Source organism: Lampetra fluviatilis, chromosome 54 (genome assembly GCF_964198595.1).
Source record: "Lampetra fluviatilis chromosome 54, kcLamFluv1.1, whole genome shotgun sequence".
Classification (NCBI taxonomy): Eukaryota; Metazoa; Chordata; class Hyperoartia; order Petromyzontiformes; family Petromyzontidae; genus Lampetra; species Lampetra fluviatilis.
The window spans coordinates 528,658-555,096 of NC_136328.1; the positions used below are offsets into that span (position 1 = coordinate 528,658).

Consider the following 26,439-nt stretch of genomic DNA (forward strand, 5'->3'; position numbering starts at 1 on the left):
CTCATCACAGCTCCACCCTGGCACGGTGACTCTCATCACAGCTCCACCCTGGCACGGTGACTCTCATCACAGCTCCACCCTGGCACGGTGACTCTCATCACAGCTCCACCCTGGCACGGTGACTCTCATCACAGCTCCACCCTGGCACGGTGACTCTCATCACAGCTCCACCCTGGCACGGTGACTCTCATCACAGCTCCACCCTGGCACGGTGACTCTCATCACAGCTCCACCCTGGCACGGTGACTCTCATCACAGCTCCACCCTGGCACGGTGACTCTCATCACAGCTCCACCCTGGCACGGTGACTCTCATCACAGCTCCACCCTGGCACGGTGACTCTCATCGCACGTGGACCTGGACCCGAGCTGTGGTCTCGGTCCGGTGTAGAAGTTACCACGTGGTAACTAATGTAGCTAGCCTGGTGGTCACCACGTGACTAGCTACACCAGTCACGTGGTAACTAGTGTAGCTAGTCACGTGGTCACCACGTGGTTAACTACACCAGTCACGTGACTAGCTACTCCAGTCACGTGGTAACTAGTGTCGTTAGCTTGGTGGTCACCACCACAGGTTGCTATTCTGTGAAGGAGAACGTTACCCCGTGTGTTGGAGTTGAATAAATGTGTTGCCTCCACGTCTACGTCTGCGACAAGGTTCAACTCACTACACTTGCGCTCGGCATTCTCTTTGCATGGAAACTTAAACGACTGCTGAGCACCACACGACATAGACAGTGTCCAGCACCACGCGGTGTGCGGCAGCACCACGCGGTGTGCGGCAGCACCACGCGGTGTGCGGCAGCACCACGCGGTGTGCGGCAGCACCACGCGGTGTGCGGCAGCACCACGCGGTGTGCGGCAGCACCACGCGGTGTGCGGCAGCACCACGCGGTGTGCGGCAGCACCACGCGGTGTGCGGCAGCACCACGCGGTGTGCGGCAGCACCACGCGGTGTGCGGCAGCACCACGCGGTGTGCGGCAGCACCACGCGGTGTGCGGCAGCACCACGCGGTGTGCGGCAGCACCACGCGGTGTGCGGCAGCACCACGCGGTGTGCGGCAGCACCACGCGGTGTGCGGCAGCACCACGCGGTGTGCGGCAGCACCACGCGGTGTGCGGCAGCACCACGCGGTGTGCGGCAGCACCACGCGGTGTGCGGCAGCACCACGCGGTGTGCGGCAGCACCACGCGGTGTGCGGCAGCACCACGCGGTGTGCGGCAGCACCACGCGGTGTGCGGCAGCACCACGCGGTGTGCGGCAGCACCACGCGGTGTGCGGCAGCACCACGCGGTGTGCGGCAGCACCACGCGGTGTGCGGCAGCACCACGCGGTGTGCGGCAGCACCACGCGGTGTGCGGCAGCACCACGCGGTGTGCGGCAGCACCACGCGGTGTGCGGCAGCACCACGCGGTGTGCGGCAGCACCACGCGGTGTGCGGCAGCACCACGCGGTGTGCGGCAGCACCACGCGGTGTGCGGCAGCACCACGCGGTGTGCGGCAGCACCACGCGGTGTGCGGCAGCACCACGCGGTGTGCGGCAGCACCACGCGGTGTGCGGCAGCACCACGAGGTGTGCGGCAGCACCACGCTACTGCCGTGGAATTTCCCGTCTTTAGGGGTCCAAAGCACGCGCAATGCATTTCGGAGCTCTCTGCGTGTCTGTGTTGTTTACTTGCATAAATAAATTGTTTTAGTGTCCCCACACTTGTTTCAGTTGATGTTGACATTCAAATCCGAGATCTCCCTGGCGAAAAACGCGGTGGAGTCGTCCCGGTTTAGACGACTGAGCAGCTTCTCATCACTCTACTGTAATACACTGTACATGTACCCACATACCCTCTACTGTACTACACTGTACATGTACCCACATACCCTCTACTGTAATACACTGTACATGCACCCACATACCCTCTACTGTAATACACTGTACATGTACCCACATACCCTCTACTGTACTACACTGTACATGTATCCACATGTGCAGGAATAAAACGCTTTTGGTTTTCAATAACCGTATTTGTAAAATCCCATTATCTAGTTACGACAACGCTTCGTCTTTATTCCGTTTTGCAAAGGTAATTTAAATAAGGTACCGTGAACACCGTGTTCGGTAAAAACGGACTTCAACCCATTTACAAATGAGGAACTGCTACGTTACACGCAGAGAGTGCTAGAATACAACTCTGGAGGGTTGGGGGCGCCACACAATGCGATGTACTCTCACCGTGGTTATTTACAGCTCCATTTGGGGATATCGGTCCACAATTAGATTGGACAAACGGAAACGGCTGAAACGTTAATGGAGAAAAGTTTAGGAATCTCCGCTGTTTTGCCGATGACACGGGTCATGTTGACGAGCAATGTACATTCATCGTCGTTATTATACTTTACACGACGACGTGTCACGTGGCGCGCCAGCAGGCCGACTCTGCAAGGAGACGGCACCGGCACTTCACGGCAGTGGCCCCCGCGGTTCAGCACCACGCAGTGTGGACAGCTCCACCTCCACGCTCTCCACACAGCTCCACCTCCACTCTCAGTGTGATCAGCTCCACTCTCAGTGTGATCAGCTCCACTCTCAGTGTGGTCAGCTCCACTCTCAGTGTGATCAGCTCCACTCTCAGTGTGGTCAGCTCCACTCTCAGTGTGGTCAGCTCCACTCTCAGTGTGATCAGCTCCACTCTCAGTGTGATCAGCTCCACTCTCAGTGTGATCAGCTCCACTCTCAGTGTGATCAGCTCCACTCTCAGTGTGATCAGCTCCACTCTCAGTGTGGTCAGCTCCACTCTCAGTGTGGTCAGCTCCACTCTCAGTGTGATCAGCTCCACTCTCAGTGTGGTCAGCTCCACTCTCAGTGTGGTCAGCTCCACTCTCAGTGTGGTCAGCTCCACTCTCAGTGTGGTCAGCTCCACTCTCAGTGTGGTCAGCTCCACTCTCAGTGTGATCAGCTCCACTCTCAGTGTGGTCAGCTCCACTCTCAGTGTGGTCAGCTCCACTCTCAGTGTGGTCAGCTCCACTCTCAGTGTGGTCAGCTCCACTCTCAGTGTGATCAGCTCCACTCTCAGTGTGATCAGCTCCACTCTCAGTGTGGTCAGCTCCACTCTCAGTGTGGTCAGCTCCACTCTCAGTGTGGTCAGCTCCACTCTCAGTGTGGTCAGCTCCACTCTCAGTGTGATCAGCTCCACTCTCAGTGTGGTCAGCTCCACTCTCAGTGTGATCAGCTCCACTCTCAGTGTGATCAGCTTCACTCTCAGTGTGGTCAGCTCCACTCTCAGTGTGATCAGCTCCACTCTCAGTGTGATCAGCTCCACTCTCAGTGTGGTCAGCTCCACTCTCAGTGTGGTCAGCTCCACTCTCAGTGTGATCAGCTTCACTCTCAGTGTGGTCAGCTCCACTCTCAGTGTGGTCAGCTCCACTCTCAGTGTGGTCAGCTCCACTCTCAGTGTGATCAGCTTCACTCTCAGTGTGATCAGCTCCACTCTCAGTGTGGTCAGCTCCACTCTCAGTGTGATCAGCTCCACTCTCAGTGTGATCAGCTCCACTCTCAGTGTGGTCAGCTCCACTCTCAGTGTGATCAGCTTCACTCTCAGTGTGGTCAGCTCCACTCTCAGTGTGATCAGCTCCACTCTCAGTGTGGTCAGCTCCACTCTCAGTGTGATCAGCTCCACTCTCAGTGTGGTCAGCTCCACTCTCAGTGTGGTCAGCTCCACTCTCAGTGTGATCAGCTCCACTCTCAGTGTGATCAGCTCCACTCTCAGTGTGATCAGCTCCACTCTCAGTGTGGTCAGCTTCACTCTCAGTGTGATCAGCTCCACTCTCAGTGTGGTCAGCTCCACTCTCAGTGTGATCAGCTCCACTCTCAGTGTGGTCAGCTCCACTCTCAGTGTGGCCACGCGCTCGGGCCGTGAGGCCACCGCTCGCTTGTGCAGCGCTCCGTGTCACGTTCCGTGCACTTGGCCGCTATCGTCTATGTACGTACTGTACTAGATCGGACTTCTTTCGCACCGTACGTAGTGAACCGTGCTAGGGGAAGGACAACTGAGTTTTAAAGCACTTCTAAGGAAATTAGTTTTCTTTCACCACCACAACACCCTCCTCCTGTACCCTCGTCGCCTCCCTCAAACCCCTCGACCTCTCACTCTCCCCACACGAAGCCGAATATGACAATCACTGATACTGGCATTGGTCGCAATATTAAACTAAGATCTTTGAAATATCTTAAATCTCGGTGCGAATTCCAGTGCCAATAAGAAATGACTGCCACGCTCATCGCGACCTCCTGTACACACGATCAAGTCATCAAAACTAGCACACTATTGAGCCACCTTCCAACTTCCACACATCCGATACTGCACCCCGACTGGACATCTGTGAAAAGAGCTTCATAGCTCATCGGATTCCTCCAGGACAAATCAATATCCTGACATACGCACCCTTGCTGAAGCAACGTCTCCGTCAGCTTCACAACACTGTCGACGTGCACGCTGCCCGCTCCCACTTCTACCCCCCCCCCCCCTACTTACTGGGACCTGCAACAACGGCGCTTGACCCACGCGGCCACCCCTCGCCAGCACGCCAGCGTTAGGGTCGCTCACCCCGAGGCACCAGTTTTCAGCATCACTGCCTCACACTGCCCCACGCTGCTGCCCTGCACCGGAGAAAAGCCCTCGCTTCAAACCCGCGTCTGTCTGGATACCCTAAATAACCTATATTGGGTATGAAGGTTTCCACTGTGTCTAACCCGTCCGAAGATTAATCAAAACACAAGCATGCACGATAATACACAGCACCTTGATTGTAGTTCCCTGCGAGAGCATCACTCTTTGATGGCAACACAGAGCTTCATCTTCTTCATACGGCTGATTTCGATGGAGAGCAACAGCTGTGATTTTACATTGAGGTGGAGCCAAATGATTGCGTCAGGAGTAGCGAAGTGCATCACTGTGAAAATGCCTCCCCTCCTTCGTCCAACACAGTGCTACGAGCATTTTAAGCAGTTGCTATTTGGATTTGTGTTTTTGCAGGGCCTGAACAACGATGATACTCTGCATCCGATCTAACTCTCACTCTTTATTCCTAGATTATACTACAGTAGTCTCACAACGTGTACCTGATCTACAGCTGCACCTATTCAATATACATAATTCACAAACACAATTAGATCATAGTAGGGTATCACTTTAAAACGAATAAATACAACTTTTCTTTTGTGTACGATGAATAACTTATTCATACTACAACAACCTCAACACTTATCTTGGATTTTTGGGCGATTCCTGATGGGAGGATGTTACACTGATTTAACCACGATCGTAAACTGCGCGATCTCCACACAAACTGACGTAGGGTGACTTTAGTTCAAGCAGTCTTTAGTCAATTGTTGCGCAAGTTAACCCAGGAAGGCCTCGCCGAGTCTCGTGACTCGCTTTCAGGAGGGTCCTGCCATGCCGTCGCAGTAGGGGGGGGGGGGGCGATGGCTGTCTGTGCGTAAACGTGCGGCACGCAAACCACTTCACGAGCATCGTCTTGAATCACGATCACACTCTCTATATCACATTGTCCTGAGACAAAAGAGGGGATTGAGAAGATGGAATTACCCGTATGCTTCTCTGGCGTGTAGTTTACTTAAAGGGTTTATTGACACTTGAAATATGACCTTGAACGTATAACAACTGAGCTTAAACTATACTCATCAACCAGCCCTCTACGTCATCGCTCGATTTGCTCCACTTTGACATTGAAAAGTCTACTGTTACTCACTGGAAAAACACGCGTTTGACTCGTTAGACGCGCGTTTGAGTCGTTAGACGCGCGTTTGAGTCGTTAGACGCGTGCTGCGATCGCCTCAAAGACAAAGGTAGGCAACAGCGGTATTGACTCGTGTTTTAATTTATAATTTATTTTTATTTGTTACAGGTGTGATGTCGTTTAGCCAACTGCCCGGCTATTTTACACGGAAGATCCGTGGTGCGTGAGCAAAACAAAGACGAAAACGTACACTTAGCAGAGAACGAGTACAGGGTCCTTAACTTAATGTATGGAGAGATGGAAATACTGCGTGCAAACAGCCACACACATATACTGCACTGTATTCATGCTGTGATACTGGACGTCCACGTGTATGTTGATGGCGGTTTGTTGGCTGCTGATCGCAGCTTTGACTGCACACATTCCCTGCACGACACACGCGGACCGAAGCCCTCCCTGTCTGTGTCGGCAGGCCACGGTGAGTCTCAGGAGGGTAGCAGCAGGGCCCGTACAAACGTGAACGTCTCAGTTGAAGTACTCGTAGCCTGAGCAGGCCTGACCCCTCACCCCTGAGAAGGCCACGAGCATCATCATCATCGTCGTCACCATTGCTCGATGGGCACCATTCACGGCCGTGGTCCGGTGGTGAGCGCGTGGTCCCAGCCAGAGGGATGACTCAGAAGTGGCACGCGATTGCTCGTGCGATCAAGCAAGAGATCTTCTCCATGTTTTGCCTGGGTTGTACTAATGCACGCGAGATCCCAAGAAACGCTGCCAACGTTGGGTCAACGTCCTGCTGAGGATGTCTACTGGGACCACGGCTGTTCCTCGCTGCGGCAATGGAGAGTGCAGCAGCTCTGGTGGCGTTGTTGTCGCGACACTGCGGCTCGCTGTGGACAATGATTCTACTAATAATGCTGCTGCGTTCTTTCGTCAGCAGGCCACGGGGCAAACAACCACCCACGCACGGTCGGCGCCTCGTCTCTCCACCACCTCCACACACACAGCAGCCCATTCATCACGGCGAGCCGTGTGCCACCCACGGTCTCGTGTCCCGCATGGAGATTGCTTTGCGCCCGCGCCTTTTGTTTACAACCTCAGCAGAGCGCCGCTGTTACCCGTGCGAGGACGACGAGGAGGAGGATGAGCGGGTTAATGTGAACATGTGGAAGCAGCAGCCATCTTTACTGCACGAGACACACACGGGGGGAGCTGCGGTGCAGCGGCCACCGCGACACTTGGATACACACACAGACACCCCGGGTAGCCTTGACAGACTGTTGGGGCAAGTGCTGTTAGCAAACACCTATGCAGGCCGGAGCCATGCACGGCGGGGTGGGTGGACAACACCACGCCTGGCCGCCTTTGTCTCCCACGTGGGGAAAACCCGTTCAGATATTTCTCACCGATGTTGGCAGTGGATTGAACTTGAGTCGCCGGATTCAATTGCGCAGCTACTAACCACTGCACCACCGCTCCCCATGCAAAAACACACACAGAGACACGCGTATAAAGGGACGGATCGCTGAGAACTCAGACGACAGCGTGCACCACCACACTGCGCTACCACTTAGAGACACACTACACAGCACGACACCGAACTACATCAACAAGCACAGCCGCTGCAGGGAAATCACGGCACAGACCCAGGTGCCATGGGTTAACTGACCGAGGTGACCGGCAGTTGCACCCCGTGTGCTCCCCACTGTGCCAACGACATCATACAGACATCACAACACACATCACCACACATCACAACACACACATCACAACACATCACACCGCGCCTCGTACCACAAACCACTTACCTAACACACCACTCATCACTGCGCACACAGAGAACACCCCACACACAGCTTGTCACACCACGCACCCTCGTCACCCCACACCCCCTCGTCACCCCTCGCACCCTCGTCACCCCTCGCACCCTCGTCACCCCTCGCACCCTCGTCACCCCTCGCACCCTCGTCACCCCTCGCACCCTCGTCACCCCTCGCACCCTCGTCACCCCTCGCACCCTCGTCACCCCTCGCACCCTCGTCACCCCTCGCACCCTCGTCACCCCTCGCACCCTCGTCACCCCTCGCACCCTCGTCACCCCTCGCACCCTCGTCACCCCTCGCACCCTCGTCACCCCTCGCACCCTCGTCACCCCTCGCACCCTCGTCACCCCACACCCCCTCGTCATCCCTCGTCACCCCACACTCGGCACTCCGCCACCGCCGGCGTCCGGTAACGCACGCCAGACGGACGCCACGGCGCGCATACTGATGATGATGGTGATGATGGCCCCTGCTGCCACAGGCCAGACGCGGGGGGCTTGGACTCGGGATGGAGCTCGGGGAGACTCGGGGGGGGGGGGGGGGCGCTCACCTCCACGCTGAAGGGCGACGCCTCCACCCCGAGGAGCAGCAGCAGCAGGAGCAGCAGCGCGAGGCGCGGGGCCCACGGGGTCGCGGCCTCCATCGCGGGGAGCCCGTGGGGGGGGGGGGGCACGGGGTGGCCAGGGGACTCGGAGCGAGGTGAGGAACGGGGCCCTGAGGTGGAGGAGGGGGTGGGGGTCTGGGACGAAGCCGATCCGGGTGATTGGAGGAGGCTCGGGGTGAGCGCGGACGGGCGAGGTTGGTTCCCGGCCCGGGCTACGGCGCGCACTGAGCGGGCATCTCGCGGGCGGCGCGGCGAGACGCCGGGGCTCGCCAGGGGAGAGGGGGGGAGGCCGTGGATCAGGGGGTGGATCGTAAATTGAATCAGAATGGGAGGGAGAGACGTGGATCGGGATGGGAGGGGTGGGAGAGGAGAGGGGTGGGGGTGGGAGAGGCGATGGGTGAGGCTCGTGGAGGAATGGCTGGGGGGGTGGATCAGGTGGGGTGGTGAGAGGTGGATGGGTGAGTCTCGTGGAGGCTGCGTGCCCTGGGGGTGCGGCTGGGCGCGAGGCGGCTGGCCGGGCAGGGTCAGGCCGGGCAGGGGAGCGAGAGGCCGGGCGCGAGGAGCGGCGGGCACGCGCGGGCGGGAGGAGCCGCGCGGGGTCCCCCGTCTCGGGCGCGGAGCCGGGGCCGGGGCCGGGCAGGAGGAGCCGCGCGGAGCCGCATCCCTCGCCGCGACACCCGCGCCGAGACGACGAGGAGACGACGACGAGGAGGAGGCGAGGGATGTGTGGAGAGGGGGATGAGGAGGCGAGGGGGGGGGATGTGTGGAGAGGGATGGAGCTGCAGCAGCGGAGCTCGCCTCCTCGCGCTGCACTGCGCATGCGCGGAGCGCGGTGGGTGGGGGGGTTGACGCGAGGCGAACAACAACAATAGAGCAGAGCGCACTGAACAACAACAACAACAGGAACGCAGGGCTCACTCCACAACAACAATAGCGCAGGGCTCACTCCACAACAACAACAACAGAGCAGGGCTCACTCCACAACAACAACAACAATAGCGCAGGGCTCACTCCACAACAACAACAACAATAGCGCGGGGCTCACTCCACAACAACAACAACAATAGAGCAGGGCTCACTCCACAACAACAATAGCGCGGGGCTCACTCCACAACAACAATAGCGCAGGGCTCACTCCACAACAACAACAACAATAGCGCGGGGCTCACTCCACAACAACAACAACAATAGCGCGGGGCTCACTCCACAACAACAACAACAATAGCGCGGGGCTCACTCCACAACAACAACAACAATAGCGCGGGGCTCACTCCACAACAACAACAACAATAGCGCGGGGCTCACTCCACAACAACAATAGCGCGGGGCTCACTCCACAACAACAACAATAGCGCGGGGCTCACTCCAACAACAACAATAGCGCGGGGCTCACTCCAACAACAACAACAACAATAGCGCGGGGCTCACTCCACAACAACAACAACAATAGCGCAGGGCTCACTCCAACAACAACAACAATAGCGCAGGGCTCACTCCAACAACAACAACAATAGCGCAGGGCTCACTCCACAACAACAACAACAATAGAGCAGGGCTCACTCCACAACAACAACAACAATAGCGCAGGGCTCACTCCACAACAACAACAACAGGAACGCAGGGCTCACTCCACAACAACAACAACAATAGAGCAGGGCTCACTCCACAACAACAACAATAGAGCAGGGCTCACTCCACAACAACAACAACAATAGAGCAAGGCTCACTCCACAACAACAACAACAATAGTGCAGGGCTCACTCAACAACAACAACAATAGCGCAGGGCTCACTCAACAACAACAACAACAATAGAGCAGGGCTCACTCCACAACAACAATAGTGCAGGGCTCACTCCACAACAACAACAACAATAGTGCAGGGCTCACTCCACAACAACAACAACAACAATAGAGCAGGGCTCACTCCACAACATCAAATAGCGCAGGGCTCACTGAACAACAACAACAATAGCGCAGGGCTCACTGAACAACAACAACAATAGCGCAGGGCTCACTGAACAACAACAACAATAGAGCAGGGCTCACTGAACAACAACAATAGCGCAGGGCTCACTGAACAACAACAACATAAGCTCAGGGCTCAGTGAACAACAACAACATGGGCGGCAGTGCTGACACTCGTGCAAGAAGGTGCCGGGGTTCGATTCCCGACTGGGTAGGAGTTTGCATTCTCTCCCCCTGTCCCCCGGTTTCCATCGCTAAACACAAACATCCACCACGCAATGTCAACCCGGCGTCGGCCAAAGCAGCCCAAATCTGGAAAAGAACCCGCCCACAACTCGATTGGGGCGAACTTGCTCCACGGAGCAACTTCGCCCCCTGCCGAGAGAGAGGGGGGGGGGAGCCTGGGCAGGAGCCGCCTCAGAGAGACTCGGGACTGCGAGCTCGGCTCCACAGGGCGGGCAGGCGCCATGAATAAACAATCACCAGAGGCGAGCTGGAGGTCACACAGACAGAGGTCACACACACACAGAGGTCACACAGAGATTACACAGAGGTCACACACAGATCACAGAGGTCACACACAGAGGTCACAGATCACACACACACAGAGATCACACACAGGTCACACACACAGATCACACACGAGGTCACACACGAGGTCACAGATCACACACGAGGTCACACACGAGGTCACACAGAGATACGCGCGTGATAAGCGAACGCGACACCAATGCACAGGAATATTGTATCCACCACTTCTGTGTGGAGTATTCGCGTGTAATGTGAGCTTAAGAATCAATAATAATCGATGGATCGATCGATGATGCATCTTTACGTCCCCGGTATCGAGGGGGCTGCTGGTCGCGCCCTCTCCAAGGGGCAAGGCTGCGTTCCGCTGCCTCGCGGCGTCCGTCTCGGCCTCCCTCGGCTCAGACACGAACACCCCACTGCCATTATGACTACATCGCAGCTCGGTCACTACTGCCACAACGCTCGTTTTGTATTTCATTGGATTCCCTTCACACGCGACAGCCCCGACTCTCGTGAGGAGACTGCGCCACGCGGTGGCTACGCTGCACGCGGCTGGCTGCCGAGAACCCAGCCGTGTGGAGGCAGCAGCGAGGCTTCAGACAAAGGACAAAACAATTTAGCGATCGAGGTGCAGTACCCCGACTCGCCAGGAGGCGGCGGTACAGCAAGGGGACCAATCACCATCTGTACGGGGGTAGAGTGTTGCCCCCTCGCGCGCGCGGGTTTCCTCCCAAGTGTCTCAACATCATTAAAAGATAAAATAATTTTAAATAAATATCCAATGTACCAGCAGGACGCTCCTGAAAACTTGTGTGGCTCTCCTGAGTAACTATTTTTAATATCTGGGTGTAGTTCATGTGTAGCTCATTTACATGGCCCTATTCCTTCGTGACGAAAACCAAGAACGCACTCGGCCAGACCACAGCGATTTCTCAAGTTTGTTTATTTGCGCAAAATTCAACGGCGACACTGCTAGGTGCGTACGTGGGTGTGACGGCGGCGTGCAACGCAGAACGCAGACACACAGCGCAGACACAACGCCGCTCCCCGTATATACACACAGCGTGAACTCGGTGGCGACCGCCGCTACGATAGAACGCCATTAGTAAATATTCCCCTGATAAAACTCTACACGAAACGTTAACTTCCCTGGGTTGTAGAACGCCACGGGTGAGCCAGTGATGATCGGATAGCCTAGGAAGACGGCCGGTGATTGGCCGGTGGGGGAAGGCGGGCCCAGCCTAAAAGTGACTCCGAGTGAATTTAGAACAAAGCCAAAAGGAGCAGAGAGTGCTCGATAACCGTGACACACGTGGGTTCCGTGAGCTGCCACTCAGAGTGAAATTATCATCCCGTACATTCAAGCCCAAGTGTGTCCCAATTAGTTCAGTCACACAAAGATCCCCCATGAAGCCTGAACAGACTGCTGGGGCAAGTGCTGTTGGCGAGAACCTGTGAAGGTCGGCATGGCACACAAAGGGGGTGGGTGGCCAGCACCACGCCCGGCCATCTTTGTCTTCCTTGTGGAGATGTTCACACACCGCACCAGCTACTCATTTGAAGTCGAGTCGACCTAGCGGAGGCGCAGGGCCGGTTCAGATAATCGTCACCGGTGTTGGCCACGAGCGGGAATCGAACTCGCATCGTCGGGTTCGTAGCGCAGCGCGCTGTCCGTAATACTCCCGCTCCCCAAGGTCACTCACAACCGCACACGCTCAATCTGATGTTAAATAAGTATGTCTGGAGGTTGTGGGGGGGGGGGGACATGGTTGATTACATTGCACCTACACAAGGTGACCATCACACTTACAGATCCACACAGACCACAAAGATGCTCACACTCTCACACACATACAGACCCCCCTATGTAGTCTTTGGCAGACTGCACTTGGGGCAAGTGCTGTTAGCAAGTTCCTATTCACATGCACACATAACATTACCCAGACCCACACCCCCACACACATTCACACACACGCACTTGCACACACATACTGACTCAAATCGCACACACCCATACCTAATTGCACACTCGCACTAATTCGCAAACACTCACACCCAGGACTCGCACACACACATGGGTGGCAATAGTGCACCTAAGACACCGCCCCCCCCCCCCACGTTCCCCACATTGGGGGAGGTGGGTGGTTATCTGCACCCATCGCACGCCCCCCTCCCCACCCACACCGCCCCACCCCCCAATCACACAGGCTGCTGCACCAGCTTCCCGTCGCCGTCCGTGCCGCCCCCCGTCTCTCCGGCGGCGCCATCAGCCGGCGGCTGCCGGTCGCGGTTCCAGTCCCGGAGGCCCTCGGGCAGCGAGGTGTCCTCCTCTAGGCTGCCCGTGCCCTCCACAAACTCCTCGTACGTCGACTTCTCGGCGAACGGGCGAGGGCCCAGCAGCTCCACCATGTCCGCCTTGTTCAGCACCTCCTTCTCCAGGAGCCGCTGGGCGATCTGGGGGGAGAGAGGGCGACGGAGAGGGGGGAGAGAGAGGGGGGAGAGAGAGTGACGGAGAGGGGGGAGAGAGAGCGACGGAGAGGGGGGAGAGAGAGCGACGGGAAGGGGGGAGAGAGGGCGAAGGAGAGAGGCAGCGAGCGAGAGGGGGGAGGGAAGAGAGAGCCACGGAGACGCCACGGCAACTGTCAGACACTGCTGCTCTGAATAGCAACGGTTGGTCACCAGGACGATGATAAGCAGCCTCCCCCACGCCTTGTGAGACTGTGAGGGGTGTTTGTCCATACTTCACCATGCTGGTCACTCGCATTGGTAAAGGTGGGGGGGGGGGGGAGTCCAGAACAACAATAGATGTTGCAGCACTGCCCACTGCTGCCCACGACGCCTCTTACTAAACCTGTCCTTTGTGCTTGGTGGTAGCCGCCCACCCAAGCACAAACTCCTCTGAGACCCCGCACACTAGTGCGGGGTCGCCGTGCGAGACAACCCGATGAAGCGGAGGTCAACTGAAGGCCGCTGGCAAACGCCGTGGAGATTTCTGCCGAGGTTCCCAATGGAAGCCTCGTGGGCGGTCCCCTCACCGCTCCGCGCGGCTTGGTTCTGCCGAGAAAACCGTGGCGGCCCGACCCGACCTTGAAGCCCAACCCGACGTGACCGGACGACCCAGTGGACTCGCCTTCTCGATGTCGTCCTTCTTGCTGGTGAGCAGCTCCATGGTGCGCACGTACGCCTTGTTGATGAGCTCGCGCACCTCCGAGTCGATGAGCCGCGCCGTCGCCTCGCTGTACGGCTTCTCCATCAGCATGTCGTCTTCCCGTGGCATCTTGAACGACACCTGCCCCACTTTCTCGTTCATCCCGAACTGCACGATCTGCACACGCACGGCGGGGGGCACCAGCGGGGAGCGGGGAGCGCCGCCACAAAGGGTTCACGGCAGAAGTAACGGCGGCGGCAATGGCGCTCCGCAATGGCGCCACGGTTAACAGCAGCGAAGAGAGCAGCACTAGGAGCAGCAGCCTGGTGGCTCTGAGGTGAGAGCGCCGAGCTGGCACCGCTGGACTGCAACGGACAAAACCGACCAGACACCATGACGAGATAAACAATTAGATCGAGACGGAGCAAACTGCTGATGCTTGGATCAAATGGCACCCGAAATTCCCAGCATCCGTCTCGGACAACTGTGCGTAAATGCCAACAACTCGGGAGAAAGCGAATGCATCGTGGGCAGGAAAAGGGTGGAACATTGTGGATGGAAGGGAAGTACTTGTAGATAGAAGGGCATTACACTGGGTAGAACACAGCAGTGCATTGTGAGTACAAAGGTGGTGCATTGTAGGTCGGAGGAGGGCGGCAGAGTGACGGGGTGCGGCGAGCGCGTACCTGCGCGTAGGCGCTCTGCGTGACCTTGCGGAGGTCGTCCTGCGCTCCCGTCGTGATCCGGCCGAAGAAGAGCTGCTCGGCCACTCGGCCGCCCAGCGTCATGCACATGCGGTCAAAGAGCTGCTCCTGCGAGTACAGGTACTGCTCCTTGGGCAGGTACTGGGCGTAGCCCAAGCCCTTGCCCCGCGGGATGATGGACACCTGCCGTGGGGCGGAGGCAGGGGGGAGGCGATAGACAGACACACGCACGGTACGACGTAACCTTTAACACTGTTAGTGAGCAGAAGGACGGCATGGCACACGAGGAGGTGGGTGGCCAGCACCACGCCCGACCGTGTTTGTATCCCTAATGTTTACATATCACACCAGGTACTCATTTGAGGTTGAATTGACCTAGGGGAGGTCCAGGACCGGTTCAAATATTTGCCACTGATATTGGTCGTGAGCAGGAATTTAACTCGGGTCGCCGGGTTCGTCGTGAAGTGTGCTAACCACTGTACTACCACTTCCTGCAATTCATTCATGGTTATGTGTCCGCGTACACAAGCACGTATGTATGTGGAGGGAGGAGAGGTGCTCACAACAACGAGCGGAGCGCCGAGCGGCTAAAACACAGCGAGGTGGCAGAGGGGGGGCACAGGTGGGGCATCTGCCAGTCATTTCGGTCAGTCAACCCATGGCACCTGCGTCTGTCCCGTAACCTCCTGCCAGCAGAAAACCTTCCACACTCGTGTGATAGCCCCCATAGAGCACCTAGCCTGGCACAAGGGCTGCTGTGACGTAACTGCCACCTAGCGGTGAACTTGCGCCTGTTGTTGTTGCTGTGCGTGTCTACATGTGCGCAAATGCATCTTCCAGCAGCTGAAGTGTGGTTGCCCGCCAAAGGTATTTAACAGTCCTATTCACCCCTGCCTGACTGTCCACCACGACACCCACCCATGCCCCCCCCCCCCCGTGCCCACCGCCCCCCCCCCACGCCGGTGCACCTCACTCTGCCTCCCACTCACCTTGAGGAGGGGGTCGGCGTGCTCCAGGTACCACCCGGCGACGGCGTGGCCGCTCTCGTGGTACGCCACCGTGCGCTTCTCCTCCGGCTGCAGCACCTGGGTCTTCTTCTCCAGCCCTACGGGTCACAGGCGCTAGGTCAGGCACGTCTCAGGCGAATGCCAATCCAGCAATTTTCGGTGTCGTTTTACTAATTTTGGCAAATTTGGACCGTGACGCCGGCAAACTGCGGCCCGCTCTTGCGAATGACGCCACGGGATCTTTAACGTCCACCGTGAGTGAAGCAGACGGCGCGTAGTAGACGTAGTGTTGTACGGTTAATACCACACCGCAGTATTAACCGGGGTGGCTTCCAGATCAGAACGGTGAGCCTTTGCACCAAGCGGCGAACACGCTCCCGCTGGGCCACGTCACCGCCCTGGCGACAACGACGATGAAACACGCACACACGCACACACGCAACATACACACAAGCGCGCACACACACACGCGCACACACACACACACACACCCTACTCACCTCCGATGACCCGCTCGATGGCCTGCTCAAAGTGCTTCTCGCTGATCGCCTCGTTCAGGTGCCGCGCCGCAATGAGCGCCGCCTCGTTACACACATTCGCAATGTCCGCACCTGCTCGGCCAGGGTCGCGGGGTCACGGGACACGGGGTGACAGGGTCAGACAGCAGAAACTAAGGTTATGGCTCCCACAATCGTCGAGACGTCAAACCACAAGCACCCAGCAGCCAGCCGCCTCTCCCTCTGTGCCACTTCCTTTCTCAAAGATGTCGGCGATTGTGACCTTCCTTCCACTCAACAACTTTGCGACGGCTGCTCCCAGTTGCATTCAACTTGTTCTAATTGCTCGTGCAACTTAATTCGCTGTCTTCCCCGGCTTCTATGATGTTTTCAGTGAAAATCCATTCATATTCAGTCTCTGGCTTCCTCATCACATGTCCAAGAGGTTGAACCCGGACGCCTAAAGTCTGGGAAAGGCTCTTATCGCCCGCGAAGGACACTGGTGGCCAGCGACATCGTGCCGAACGACACGCGGCAACACGACCCCAACACGCGTTGGCGAACAGCCAATCGGCTTCCTGCGTCGCCACGCGGCAGGCGCGTCGCCGACCGCTGACCTGTAAAGCCGGGCGTGAGGGCGGCGAGCTTGCGGGAGATGGCGGCCTTGTCGAGCGCCAGCTCCGTCTTGAGCGGCTTCAGGTGGACCTTGAAGATGGAGGCGCGGCCTTTGATGTCCGGGGCCCCTGCAGCGAAACCGCGCGGCCTTCAGGGTGAGCGAGCGAGCGAGCGAGCGAGCCCGCCCCCACGCTTCAGGCCCCTTCCCCGGATTGCGTGACTCCCGGTAAAACAATATTAAAGCGGCAGGCATCTGTGTGCATTTCCATGTGTACGTGCGTGTGTATCAAAGTGGGCCTGGCACAGGCGCCATGGTGACATCAATGCCACTTCGTGGCGAATGGTGGGTGTTGTTGTTGTGTGTTAGTGTGCATGCATGTGTGCGTGTGTATTTTTGTGCGCATGCATGTGTGCAATTGCGTGTATACGTGCGCACGAATGCATATACGTGCGCGTATGTACGTGCGTGTGTACATGTATTTGTGCATACGCATGCACGTGTGTGCGTACACGCGTGTGCGCACGTACCGACAAAGATTTGCCGGTCGAAGCGTCCAGGCCGCAGCAGCGCGGGGTCAAGGATGTCGGGGCGGTTCGTCCCGGCCAGCACCACGACGTTGGTGGTCGTGTTGAAGCCTGCGTCCCAACGCGGAGAGACGCCGTGACAGATTCCACGAATTGTCACAGCTCGATTCAACACTCACTCATTTTTTACAATTTTCGTTGCGACCATCGGTGGAGCCTTCCAGCGGCTACAGAGACGACGTGAACTCATTCCACAGCGCACGCACGAATCGGAGTAAAATGAATCCTCACTCTCACAATGCTGAGGGAGTGCGCTCACCAATAACAACATCCTATAAGCCGCTGGTATTTGTTTAGCAGGCCTGTGCCGAGGAGCCCTAAATGGAACGAGGCCAGAACATTTAAAATTGGGGTTGAATCGCGGTTTTCATTGTTCTGGGGAACACCGCCAGGACGGCCGTTCTGACACGATGGGAACCGTCGCGGCCAGGCCCAGGGCACGCTGGGGCAGGCGCACGCTGGGTGAGACCGGGGCGCGCGGTGGCTCTGTAACCGCGGGTTGGCCGGGCCGGCAGTACCGTCCATTTCCACGAGCAGCTGGTTGAGCGTGTTCTCCTGCTCGCTCTGGCCCCCAAAGTTCCCACGGCCGCGCTTGCGCCCGACGGCGTCGATCTCGTCGATGAAGAGGATGCACGGAGCGTTCTTCCGCGCCAGCTGGAACATGTCACGCACCTGTGGAGGCGGCAGGGTGAGTGGGGCAGAGGGGGAGAGAAGAGTGAGGGGGTGTGGGGAGGGACAGCAAACCTAGAAAAGATATGGAGCTGAGTGGACTTGCCCAAGATTGGAACCAGCAATCAAGATCAGCCTCGATGGAGGAGGCTCGTGCAGTGCGCTATTTGGCAGATGGAGGGAGCTGCCCTCCAACAACAATGGAGGGCAGACGCTCACAACAACGAGCAGAGCACAGGGCGGCTAAAATGTTGGCACAGTAGAAAGCACAGGTGGTGCATCTATCTACCAGGCATCTCAGTCAGTCAACCCGTGGCACCTGGGTCTGTCCCGTGACCTCCTGCCAGCGAGCCTTCGACACTTCACGTGGCCTCAAAGTGCACCGAGCCCGGCACAAGCGCCGTGATGACGTCTCCCCCACTTAGTGGCGAATGGTGGCTGTTGTTGCCGTATGTGGAGCGGTGCGTGCGGCTGCCCACACCCACCCTGGCGGGGCCGACCCCCACGAACATCTCGAGGAACTCGGAGCCGTTGACGGTGATGAAGGGGACGTTCGCCTCCCCCGCCGTGGCCTTGGCCAGCAGCGTCTTTCCCGTGCCGGGCGGGCCCGTCAGGATCGCTCCCTGCGACACACACACTCGCCCGCTCACCTGCCACGCTCACTCGCCCGCCACGCTCACTCGCCACTCGCTCGCCCACTCGCTGTGCTCACCAACGAACCACACTCACTCACCACGCTCACCTCTATGGACGCTCGCTCACCACACTCAAGAAACGCTCGCCCACAATGCTTCTCTTGCGGTCCTATTTGCGAGAAATGGAACCGATAATCGGCGGGGTGATCGAGGAGGCCGCCTCGAACCACGACCTCTGACCTCGCCGCACCTTGGGGATCTTGGCGCCCAGGTCCTGGTACTGCTTGGGGTGGCGCAGGAAGTTGACGAACTCCATGATCTCCACCTTCGCCTCCTCGCACCCGGCCACGTCCTTGAAGGTCACGTCAATCTCGTCGCGCATCACCTGCGCCAGGGGGGCAGCACAACACGGCGCCCGTTCGTTCGTTCGCTCGCCCGTTTGCCGACGGGGGCCGACGCGGTCGTGCCCCTTTTTCGATGGCACAACAGAGCCGAGCCACCGCGGGAACCTTACGGCACGGGTGGCTTTCCGCCGACCGTTTGCCGGATTAAAAACTTGGCTATGCCGCCTTCGCAAGCTGTCCGAATCCGGCTCGGGCCGAGCAGGGCCGGGGCCGGGGGGTAACGACGCATGGGTCGAGCGCGACGTTGGTCGGTGCGCACAGGGGGCGTGCGGCGTGGCCGGGAGCGCATGGCGAGACCTGCCTTGGCCGTGGTCTCCCCCACGCTGAAGAGGCCGCCCATGCCACGGCCCCCACGCCGCGCACCCATGGGGCCCCGGCGCATGGAGAAGAGCAGCAGCCCGATGATGAGCACCGTGGGCAGCATGCTGAGCAGGAACGAGCTGCACGGGGGACACGGGGAGACAAGGGGTCAAGGGGGTCACGGGGGACATGGGGGGTCACGGGGAGGCACGGGGTCACAAGGGGTCACGGGGGTCACGGGGACATGGGGGGTCACGGGGGACATGGGGGGTCACGGGGGGGCACGGGGGACGCGTGTGGTGAGAGGTGAGGGGAGTGGGGGGTGGCGGGGAGGCACCCGTCGGACTGCGTGGTGTAGATGACCGAAGCGCGCTGCTCGGGCTCCAGCCCCATCTCCTGCTGCACCGTCTCCAGGTTCCGCTCAAACGTGTCCACACTGCCGATGGTGAACCACAGCTGGGCCTGTACGCACACACAAGACAAAGGCTCCATTATAGCCTTCATCGAGTATTGGGGCAAGGCCGGCACAGCACGCGCCCGGCCGCCTTTGTCTCTCTTGTGGCGATGTTTACACACTGCACCAGGCACTCATTTAAAGATGAGTCGACCTAGGGGAGGCCAAGGACCGGTGGTGGCCCAGAGCAGGAATGGAACTCAGGTGCGCTAACCGCTGCGCCGCTGCTCCCCACACAAGGGCCTGTGAAGGCCGGCACGGCGCTCTAGGGGCAGCAGGTGTCTCGCGAGGTCAAGAATCGACGCTTGTCGATGAATCGACGCAGTTTCACAGACGCAGCTCAGCACGCGACTCACCCCATCAAGACTAGCCTGGTCGGGGTGCAGGACGACTCTCACGTAGTGCTTATTCACTACCTCCAGCCGCTCCACCTGCAGGGTGGATCACAACATCACCATTAGCACCGACGTCATTGCTGTCACCATCATCGCTCATCATCGGCACTAGAACCACCAAAGTCTCAACCATCACAATGATCAAAATCCCGACTCGCGTCCACCACCACTACCAACAACACAGCCACCAACGCTGCCATCACAACCACAATCACCACCTTTGCAAACCACCATCTCCTCCACCATCGCAATAACCATCACCACCATCACAGTTGCGACTTTCCCCCCCCCCTCCACTAGGGGTCGTTTTCATGGCGACTCACGGCGCCTTTGGCGAGGTAGAGGTTGAGGAACTCCTTCCAGCTGATCTCGCGGTAGACGTCGCGTAGGAAGAAGTAGTAGATGCCGCCGGCCCATGCCGCCGCGGTCAGGAACAGGTACGAGCGGAACTCCTTGTCGTCCCACGGGAACTCGCCCTGCCGGGTTCACGGGGGTCGCACGGAGGGTCACGGGGGTCAAAATGTCACGGGCATGCTCACTATAATCGAGCACGTTTGGTATTCGCATCATTGTTACGGCGCAAGGCTATTTGCCAACCACGTGACGTTGCACAGATGGGCGGAAATGCCACCGTGCGGATTTATCTAATTAATTGGCGAGTAATTTGTCAAATTTGGCAGCTGTTGCCGTGAAGGAGGCGGCAGGAGCAGCAAAAGAAACACTTGCCATTGTGTCGCCTTGTCGCCAGGGCAGCCGGTCTCTATGGAGACTGTTGCCAGGGTAACATGGTTCCTGTGGCAACGGCGCTCACCTTCTGCACCCTAGAGTACCACGAGTCGTCCTTGCGACCTCCACCCTTTCTTCCTCCTCCGGCGCCCCCGTCACCGTTCCCACCGCCGCCGCTGCCGCCCCCATCACCGCCGCCGCCGCCGCCGCTCTTGGCTCTCCGTGCCGGCCCGGTACTGTTCTCCGCCTCTGTGTAACGGATAACGCTCATTAGTCGCCGTGACGACAGCATTAAAGGGGGTTTTCTGTGAAGTGCCCCCCCCCCCGTCCCATCTCTCCGACGTGTGGCACTAATGTACCGGGCTTGCTGGCCGGCGCCTTGGTCTTGCCGTCGGGTTTGTTTCCCCCCGGGAAGTATTTTTCGAACCCTGAAACGGAAGCATCATCATGAGCAGCAGCAGCTTCAGCAGCAGCGTAGTAATCGTCATCATAATCATCATCATCCGCAGCAATTAGGATCAAACAAGATCAGCTTCAAAATACCATCCTCTGCCGGAGCAGCATCATTGTTATCATCATCATCATAATCAGGGTACCATCATTGTTCTCGGCAACATCGTTATAATCATCCTCAGCACCATCATCAATCACATTTATAATCTTTAGCATCCTCATCAGCGTCATGATCCTCAGCAGCAGCAACATTATAATCATCCTCTGCGGCATTATCAATAATCATTATTCCCCGTATCATTATGCTCAGCATCATCATCGGTGTTTCACTGCAGTGGCACCACCACCACCACCACACGGTGCCGCAAGCTTCTCTGTCTGGTGAACATCCCCAGCTACTGGGGTCCCAGCGATGGACAATGTGCCCCCGTGCGCGTCCCCTCGCTCTCCGCACCTTTGGGGGGACGGGAGCAGAAGCGCTCGTACGACTCCAGCACGGAGCTGCAGAGGCGCGACGCCGCAGCCGCCACGATGGGGGGGCGCAGCCCGGGGGGCCCCGCAGTGCAGAACTGGAAAGGGGAGTGCAGTGGGCGGGGGGGTACAAAGTGGGGGGTATAGAGTGGGGGGGGTACAGGGTGGGGGGGGGGGGGGTACAGAGTGGGGGGGGGGGTACAGGGTGGGGGGGGGGGTACAGAGTGGGGGGGGTACAGGGTGGGGGTGGGGGGTATAGAGTGGGGGGGGTACAGGGTGGGGGGGGGGGTACAGAGTGGGGGGGGGGTACAGGGTGGGGGGGGGGGGTACAGAGTGGGGGGGGGTACAGAGTGGGGGGGGGTACAGAGGGAGGGGGTACAGAGTGGGGGGGGGTACACAGTGGGGGGGTGGGAACAGAGTGGGGGGGGGGGTACAGAGTGGGGGAGGGGGTACAGAGTGGGGGAGGGTACAGAGTGGGGGGTGGTACAGAGTGGGGGGGGGGTACAGAGTGGGGGAGGGTACAGAGTGGGGGGGGGTACAGGGTGAGGGGGGGGGTACAGGGTGAGGGAGGGAGAATGAGATGCATCTATTTTGTCTGTTTTGTCAACACAACTACCCACTGACGCACGAGTCGATGTTAGTGTTTTGTTTACACGCGTGGCGCCTTTATGGCACGAATCTGCCACTCAAAGCACCATCACATAAAACTCAACATAAAATTAGAAAGATTATAAACAACGAGTTATATATTTACAAACTATCGAGTTGTTGAAAGACACCACCACCATCGCCCCTGAAACCTGAAGAGACCGTTGGGCAAGTGCTGTTGGCGAGCACCGATGAAGGCCGGGACGGCAGATGAGGAAGTGGATGGCCAGCTCCACGCCCGGCTGCCTTTGTCTCCCTCGTGGTGATGTTTACCCACCGCACCAGGCCGAGGGACCCGTTCACATATTCGGCACTGCTATTGGTCGCAGTCAGGAATCGAACTCGGCTCGCTGGGTTCGGAGCGCAGGGTTCTAACCACTGCGCCACCGCTCCCCACTGACTACCACCCAGCCACGGTATGGGGTGGCATCCAACCAGCAGTGGATTCACAAAAGGACTGGACACATCTGTAGTGATGACAACGTGTCCAGCCCAAATCCTGCGTTTTCGAAAGTTTCTCGCCGGCAATGACCAATCCACTGCTGGATGAAGGCCTCCCCCCAAGCCGCCGCCGTCTCTTATGGTCCTGCCATGTTGCAATCCAGCTCAAGGCAGCCGGTCTCTTGGCTCCATCTCCACACTTGGATCATACTTCTAGTCTGGACGGAGACGCGCTCGGAAGCACGTCCGTCGCGGAGATGGAACGTTCAAATTAGCACGTGTGCAGGTGCAGGCTGGATTATTACGACATCATGAGAGATGGCGACGCCTTGGGAGGGCCTTCATCCAGCAGTGCATTGATCGCGGCTGACGATGGTGATTATGATGAAATGGACAGACAATTGTCAACATAATGTAAAATTATCAACTCTTCATTTTAAACCTCAAGAGTCGAAGTGGCGGCCTGAGATGGCTGCAGGGGCGACGTGAATCCATTTCGGACAAAATAAATTAGAGTGCACAGCCCTTGGTAAATCCACTGCTGGATGGACGCCCCTCACCCCCCCCCGTGCCCAGCCGTGGCCCCTCCCGTCACGAGGTTCAGACGCTCCTGAGCCGTGACCACAGCCGCGAGTTCTTTGTCCGCAGCCGAAACTCATTTTCCCTTCGTCAAAATGACTCAGCAAGAGTGCCGGCACGGGCTATGGCGGAGCGTTTTTGGTGCTTTTTTTTATTGTATTTTTGTTTTTGGAGATTACACTTCCTAAAGTTATTTCGTATATCGCCAATAATTATCGCCAACATATAAAATAACGCGTTTCATGTCGAGAAATGAGGATGCATTGAATAAGTGTGTTTTACCATAATACATAATTGACGCTTGTAAAGCGCCTTTCATCAACTCTCGAGGCACTCTATCGATGTATATCGCCGGAAATCTCACAGGTGCATGACGAATCAAACGCAGCCAGGAGGAACAGGACGTGTGCGGTGTTTAGCCGCACGTGCGCAGTGCCAGCCAGGAGGGGAGGAGGGAGACCAAGGAGTGCAGGCTGGCGAGGTTTGCGCCGGCCCATCAGTCGGTACAGCACAAGCGGTAGAACGAGCATCGGCAACGTTCAAGAGCGGCGTGTTTACGTTGAACAATTAAACACGATTCATACCTTCATTTGAAGCTTTTGTGACTGCAGGAATCCATAGTCTTTGGTTCTTTCGGTAAAGTCACGTGGGTAGAAAAATAAAATACCGACGTGACTTTACCGAAAGAACCACAGAGTACGATTCATACCTCTTGATTTCACTATCATGTGGATAATTGATGCACTAAATAAGTTTTATGGTGCGATAACTGAGGATATACAGTGCTAAATAAAGTGTGTTAAAGGATACACTGCATTGTACAAAAACAAACACATGCGTCTTATAAACCGGTAGATGCATGTTGTGACAGATTTGTAGAACTGCATTGACGTGGGGGACACATTTGGGATGCGTTTTTACTGACGCGTCTCATCATCGGAACGATGCGGTGGCATCGCAGTCGCAAGCACGGAGAAGCGGGTAGCGAACTGCACTGCAAATTTGACTCCTGGCCACGGCTAACATATCAATTGTGATGATCCGAAACTGGTCCTGGGTCTCCTCCCCCATCCGATCTGTCCAGGTTAACGATCAGGAAAATATTTCCACACCCGGCACTCCACATCCAGGACGCCTCTCGTAAAATGTCAGTGACGTCGCCGTGCTGAAGCCAGCAACCGCCGATATCCCAACTTTGAATTCGAGTTGAAGCTCCGCGAAATACAAACTAAAACTCAACATTGTCCAAAACGTCGCCTGCTATAATTTAGTTATTTTATGCTGACAGAGTTGTTGTTGGTGTGTGCTTGTGCACCAATGCCAACGCACCATCGTCTCGGCTCAATTGCCGATGTTTAAACAAATCTCACCCGGGGTTCATTCTTGAATGACAACCTCGTTGCATCATCACGGTGATGTGCGCCCGGTTTCATCAGAGACGCGAGCACTGCCGAGCCTGACACTCGGCGCTTGGATGAATGACCAACACGCACAAGGCAGGTTTATTATTGAGTTTAACACGGAGGCTTTCGCCACCAATATCATCCATAATACAGGTTGTTTAGGTTAGATCGCGTAAATGTGTCGTTAAACCCGCCACCACCCGAAACGTCGTGCTCAGATTGTAAATGTTGTGGCTTGGCTCTCCAACACACAACCGGTTAGTGCTGTACTAGTATACTACATTATACACTACTATAGACTACAATATACACTACACACTAGTGCTGTACTAGTATACAACACTATACACTACTATACACTACACTATACACTACACACTAGTGCTGGACTAGTATACTACACTATACACTACTATACACTACACACTAGTGCTGTACTAGCATACTACACTACTATACACTACACACTAGTGCTGTACTAGTGACGAATTGGCCACGTTCTGTTTACGTGACAACCCTTACTAGTTGGCTGTGTCGGGTGGTGGCGGGTTTTAACGACACATTTATATATTTACACAATCTAACCCAATAAACCCCCTCTATTATGGAGGTGTATTATTATTATTTGCATGCGTGTTTACCCAGGCAAGGCCTCAGTCGACCTCAGGCTGCTGCCACTGGGCCATGAGGTTGGCACCAGAGGACAGTGAGATTTCAAAATAACGTCTCCGACAGCACCATCGAGATACATCACCAACATGGTCACTCTACTGCTGGATGAAGACCATCTCCCACGATCCATGTAACCATAGCTTGAGAAGCAAATGGGGGACGAAATAGCAAAACAAAGTTTGGTAACAGTCAACAACCCATCCTGCTTTCTGGCTCCCTCTCACGCAACAACGCTGCCCTGTGCCGGCGGCGAGGGGGGGTCACGGGGGTCAAACACGAACCTCTCGCAGGGTCCCGGGGGTCGCGATGCCTCTCCGCGCTCCTCCGCGCAGGAGGCGGCAAATCCCGGCCACGGAGCCGCAGGGCCGAGCCATGGCAGCCGGGGGCGAAGCGCCAGGCCAAGCGGCGTGCTCCTCGAGGCGTCTCTAAAGGCGTCCGTCCCGGGGCCTCGGCGTCTGCGGGGTTGTAGAGGTTCCGGTGCGAGTGTTAGGGGGCTTCAGGGGTATCGGTACCATTCGGGGTCCCGGGGTTTCAGTGTTATGGTTTCTCGGCGTCTCGGGGTCTCGATGCTAAAGGGTCGCTCCGAGTCTCATTATCAGGGCCTACAGGGATGCCAGTGCGGGGTTTAGGGATCGCGGGGTCCGAGTGTTACAACTTCAGGGGTCTGGAGGTCTCCGTCTCGGGGGTCTGTCGTGGTATCAGCGTCAGGCTCTCGGGGTCTCTGGCGGTGTCTCTGGTGGGGTCTCTGTGGGTACCTGACTACCTGTCGGGGTCCCTGGGGGTCCGTGTGGGGGTCTCGGGGTCCGTGTGGGGGTCCCTGTGGGTACCTGTCGTGGTCTCGGGGTCGGTGTGGGGCCTGCGGCCTCCTCTCGCGCGCTGTCTCTCTCTCCCTGACTGACCGCACTGTCTGTCTGCACTGTCCGCGTGTCTTGCGTAAAGAAGCGGCGGCCCCACGTGA

The 26,439-nt window shown here is 57.3% G+C and overlaps 2 protein-coding genes across 4 annotated transcripts in view; both read right to left on the bottom strand.

Moving 5' to 3' along the window:
• Nucleotides 1-8,990, bottom strand: part of LOC144949553 (matrix metalloproteinase-16-like) — a 41,772-nt gene extending 32,782 nt beyond the window's left edge. For 2 of the 3 annotated variants that reach the window (XM_078879483.1, XM_078879482.1), the window contains exon 1: nucleotides 8,125-8,989. In XM_078879483.1, the coding sequence (XP_078735609.1) occupies nucleotides 8,125-8,217 (93 nt within the window). In that variant the 5' untranslated portion in view covers nucleotides 8,218-8,989. Of the gene's footprint in view, nucleotides 1-8,124 lie in introns of all 3 variants that reach the window. The other variant, XM_078879484.1, reaches the window with a different exon arrangement.
• Nucleotides 8,991-11,599: 2,609 nt separating this feature from the next.
• On the bottom strand, nucleotides 11,600-26,431 carry AFG3L2 (AFG3 like matrix AAA peptidase subunit 2). The gene is made up of 19 exons (XM_078879485.1): nucleotides 26,309-26,431; nucleotides 25,763-25,936; nucleotides 21,722-21,836; nucleotides 21,174-21,242; nucleotides 20,900-21,063; nucleotides 20,412-20,564; nucleotides 20,050-20,124; nucleotides 19,577-19,701; nucleotides 19,241-19,379; nucleotides 18,786-18,920; nucleotides 18,386-18,523; nucleotides 17,750-17,903; nucleotides 17,175-17,282; nucleotides 16,649-16,774; nucleotides 16,035-16,145; nucleotides 15,517-15,632; nucleotides 14,510-14,710; nucleotides 13,806-14,000; nucleotides 11,600-13,129 (listed from the first exon to the last, which is right to left on the bottom strand). Exons 2-19 carry the CDS (start codon nucleotides 25,853-25,855, stop codon nucleotides 12,875-12,877), a joined length of 2,472 nt encoding a protein of 823 aa, XP_078735611.1. The 5' UTR covers nucleotides 25,856-25,936; nucleotides 26,309-26,431; the 3' UTR covers nucleotides 11,600-12,874.
• Between the last annotated feature and the right edge of the window lie 8 nt (nucleotides 26,432-26,439).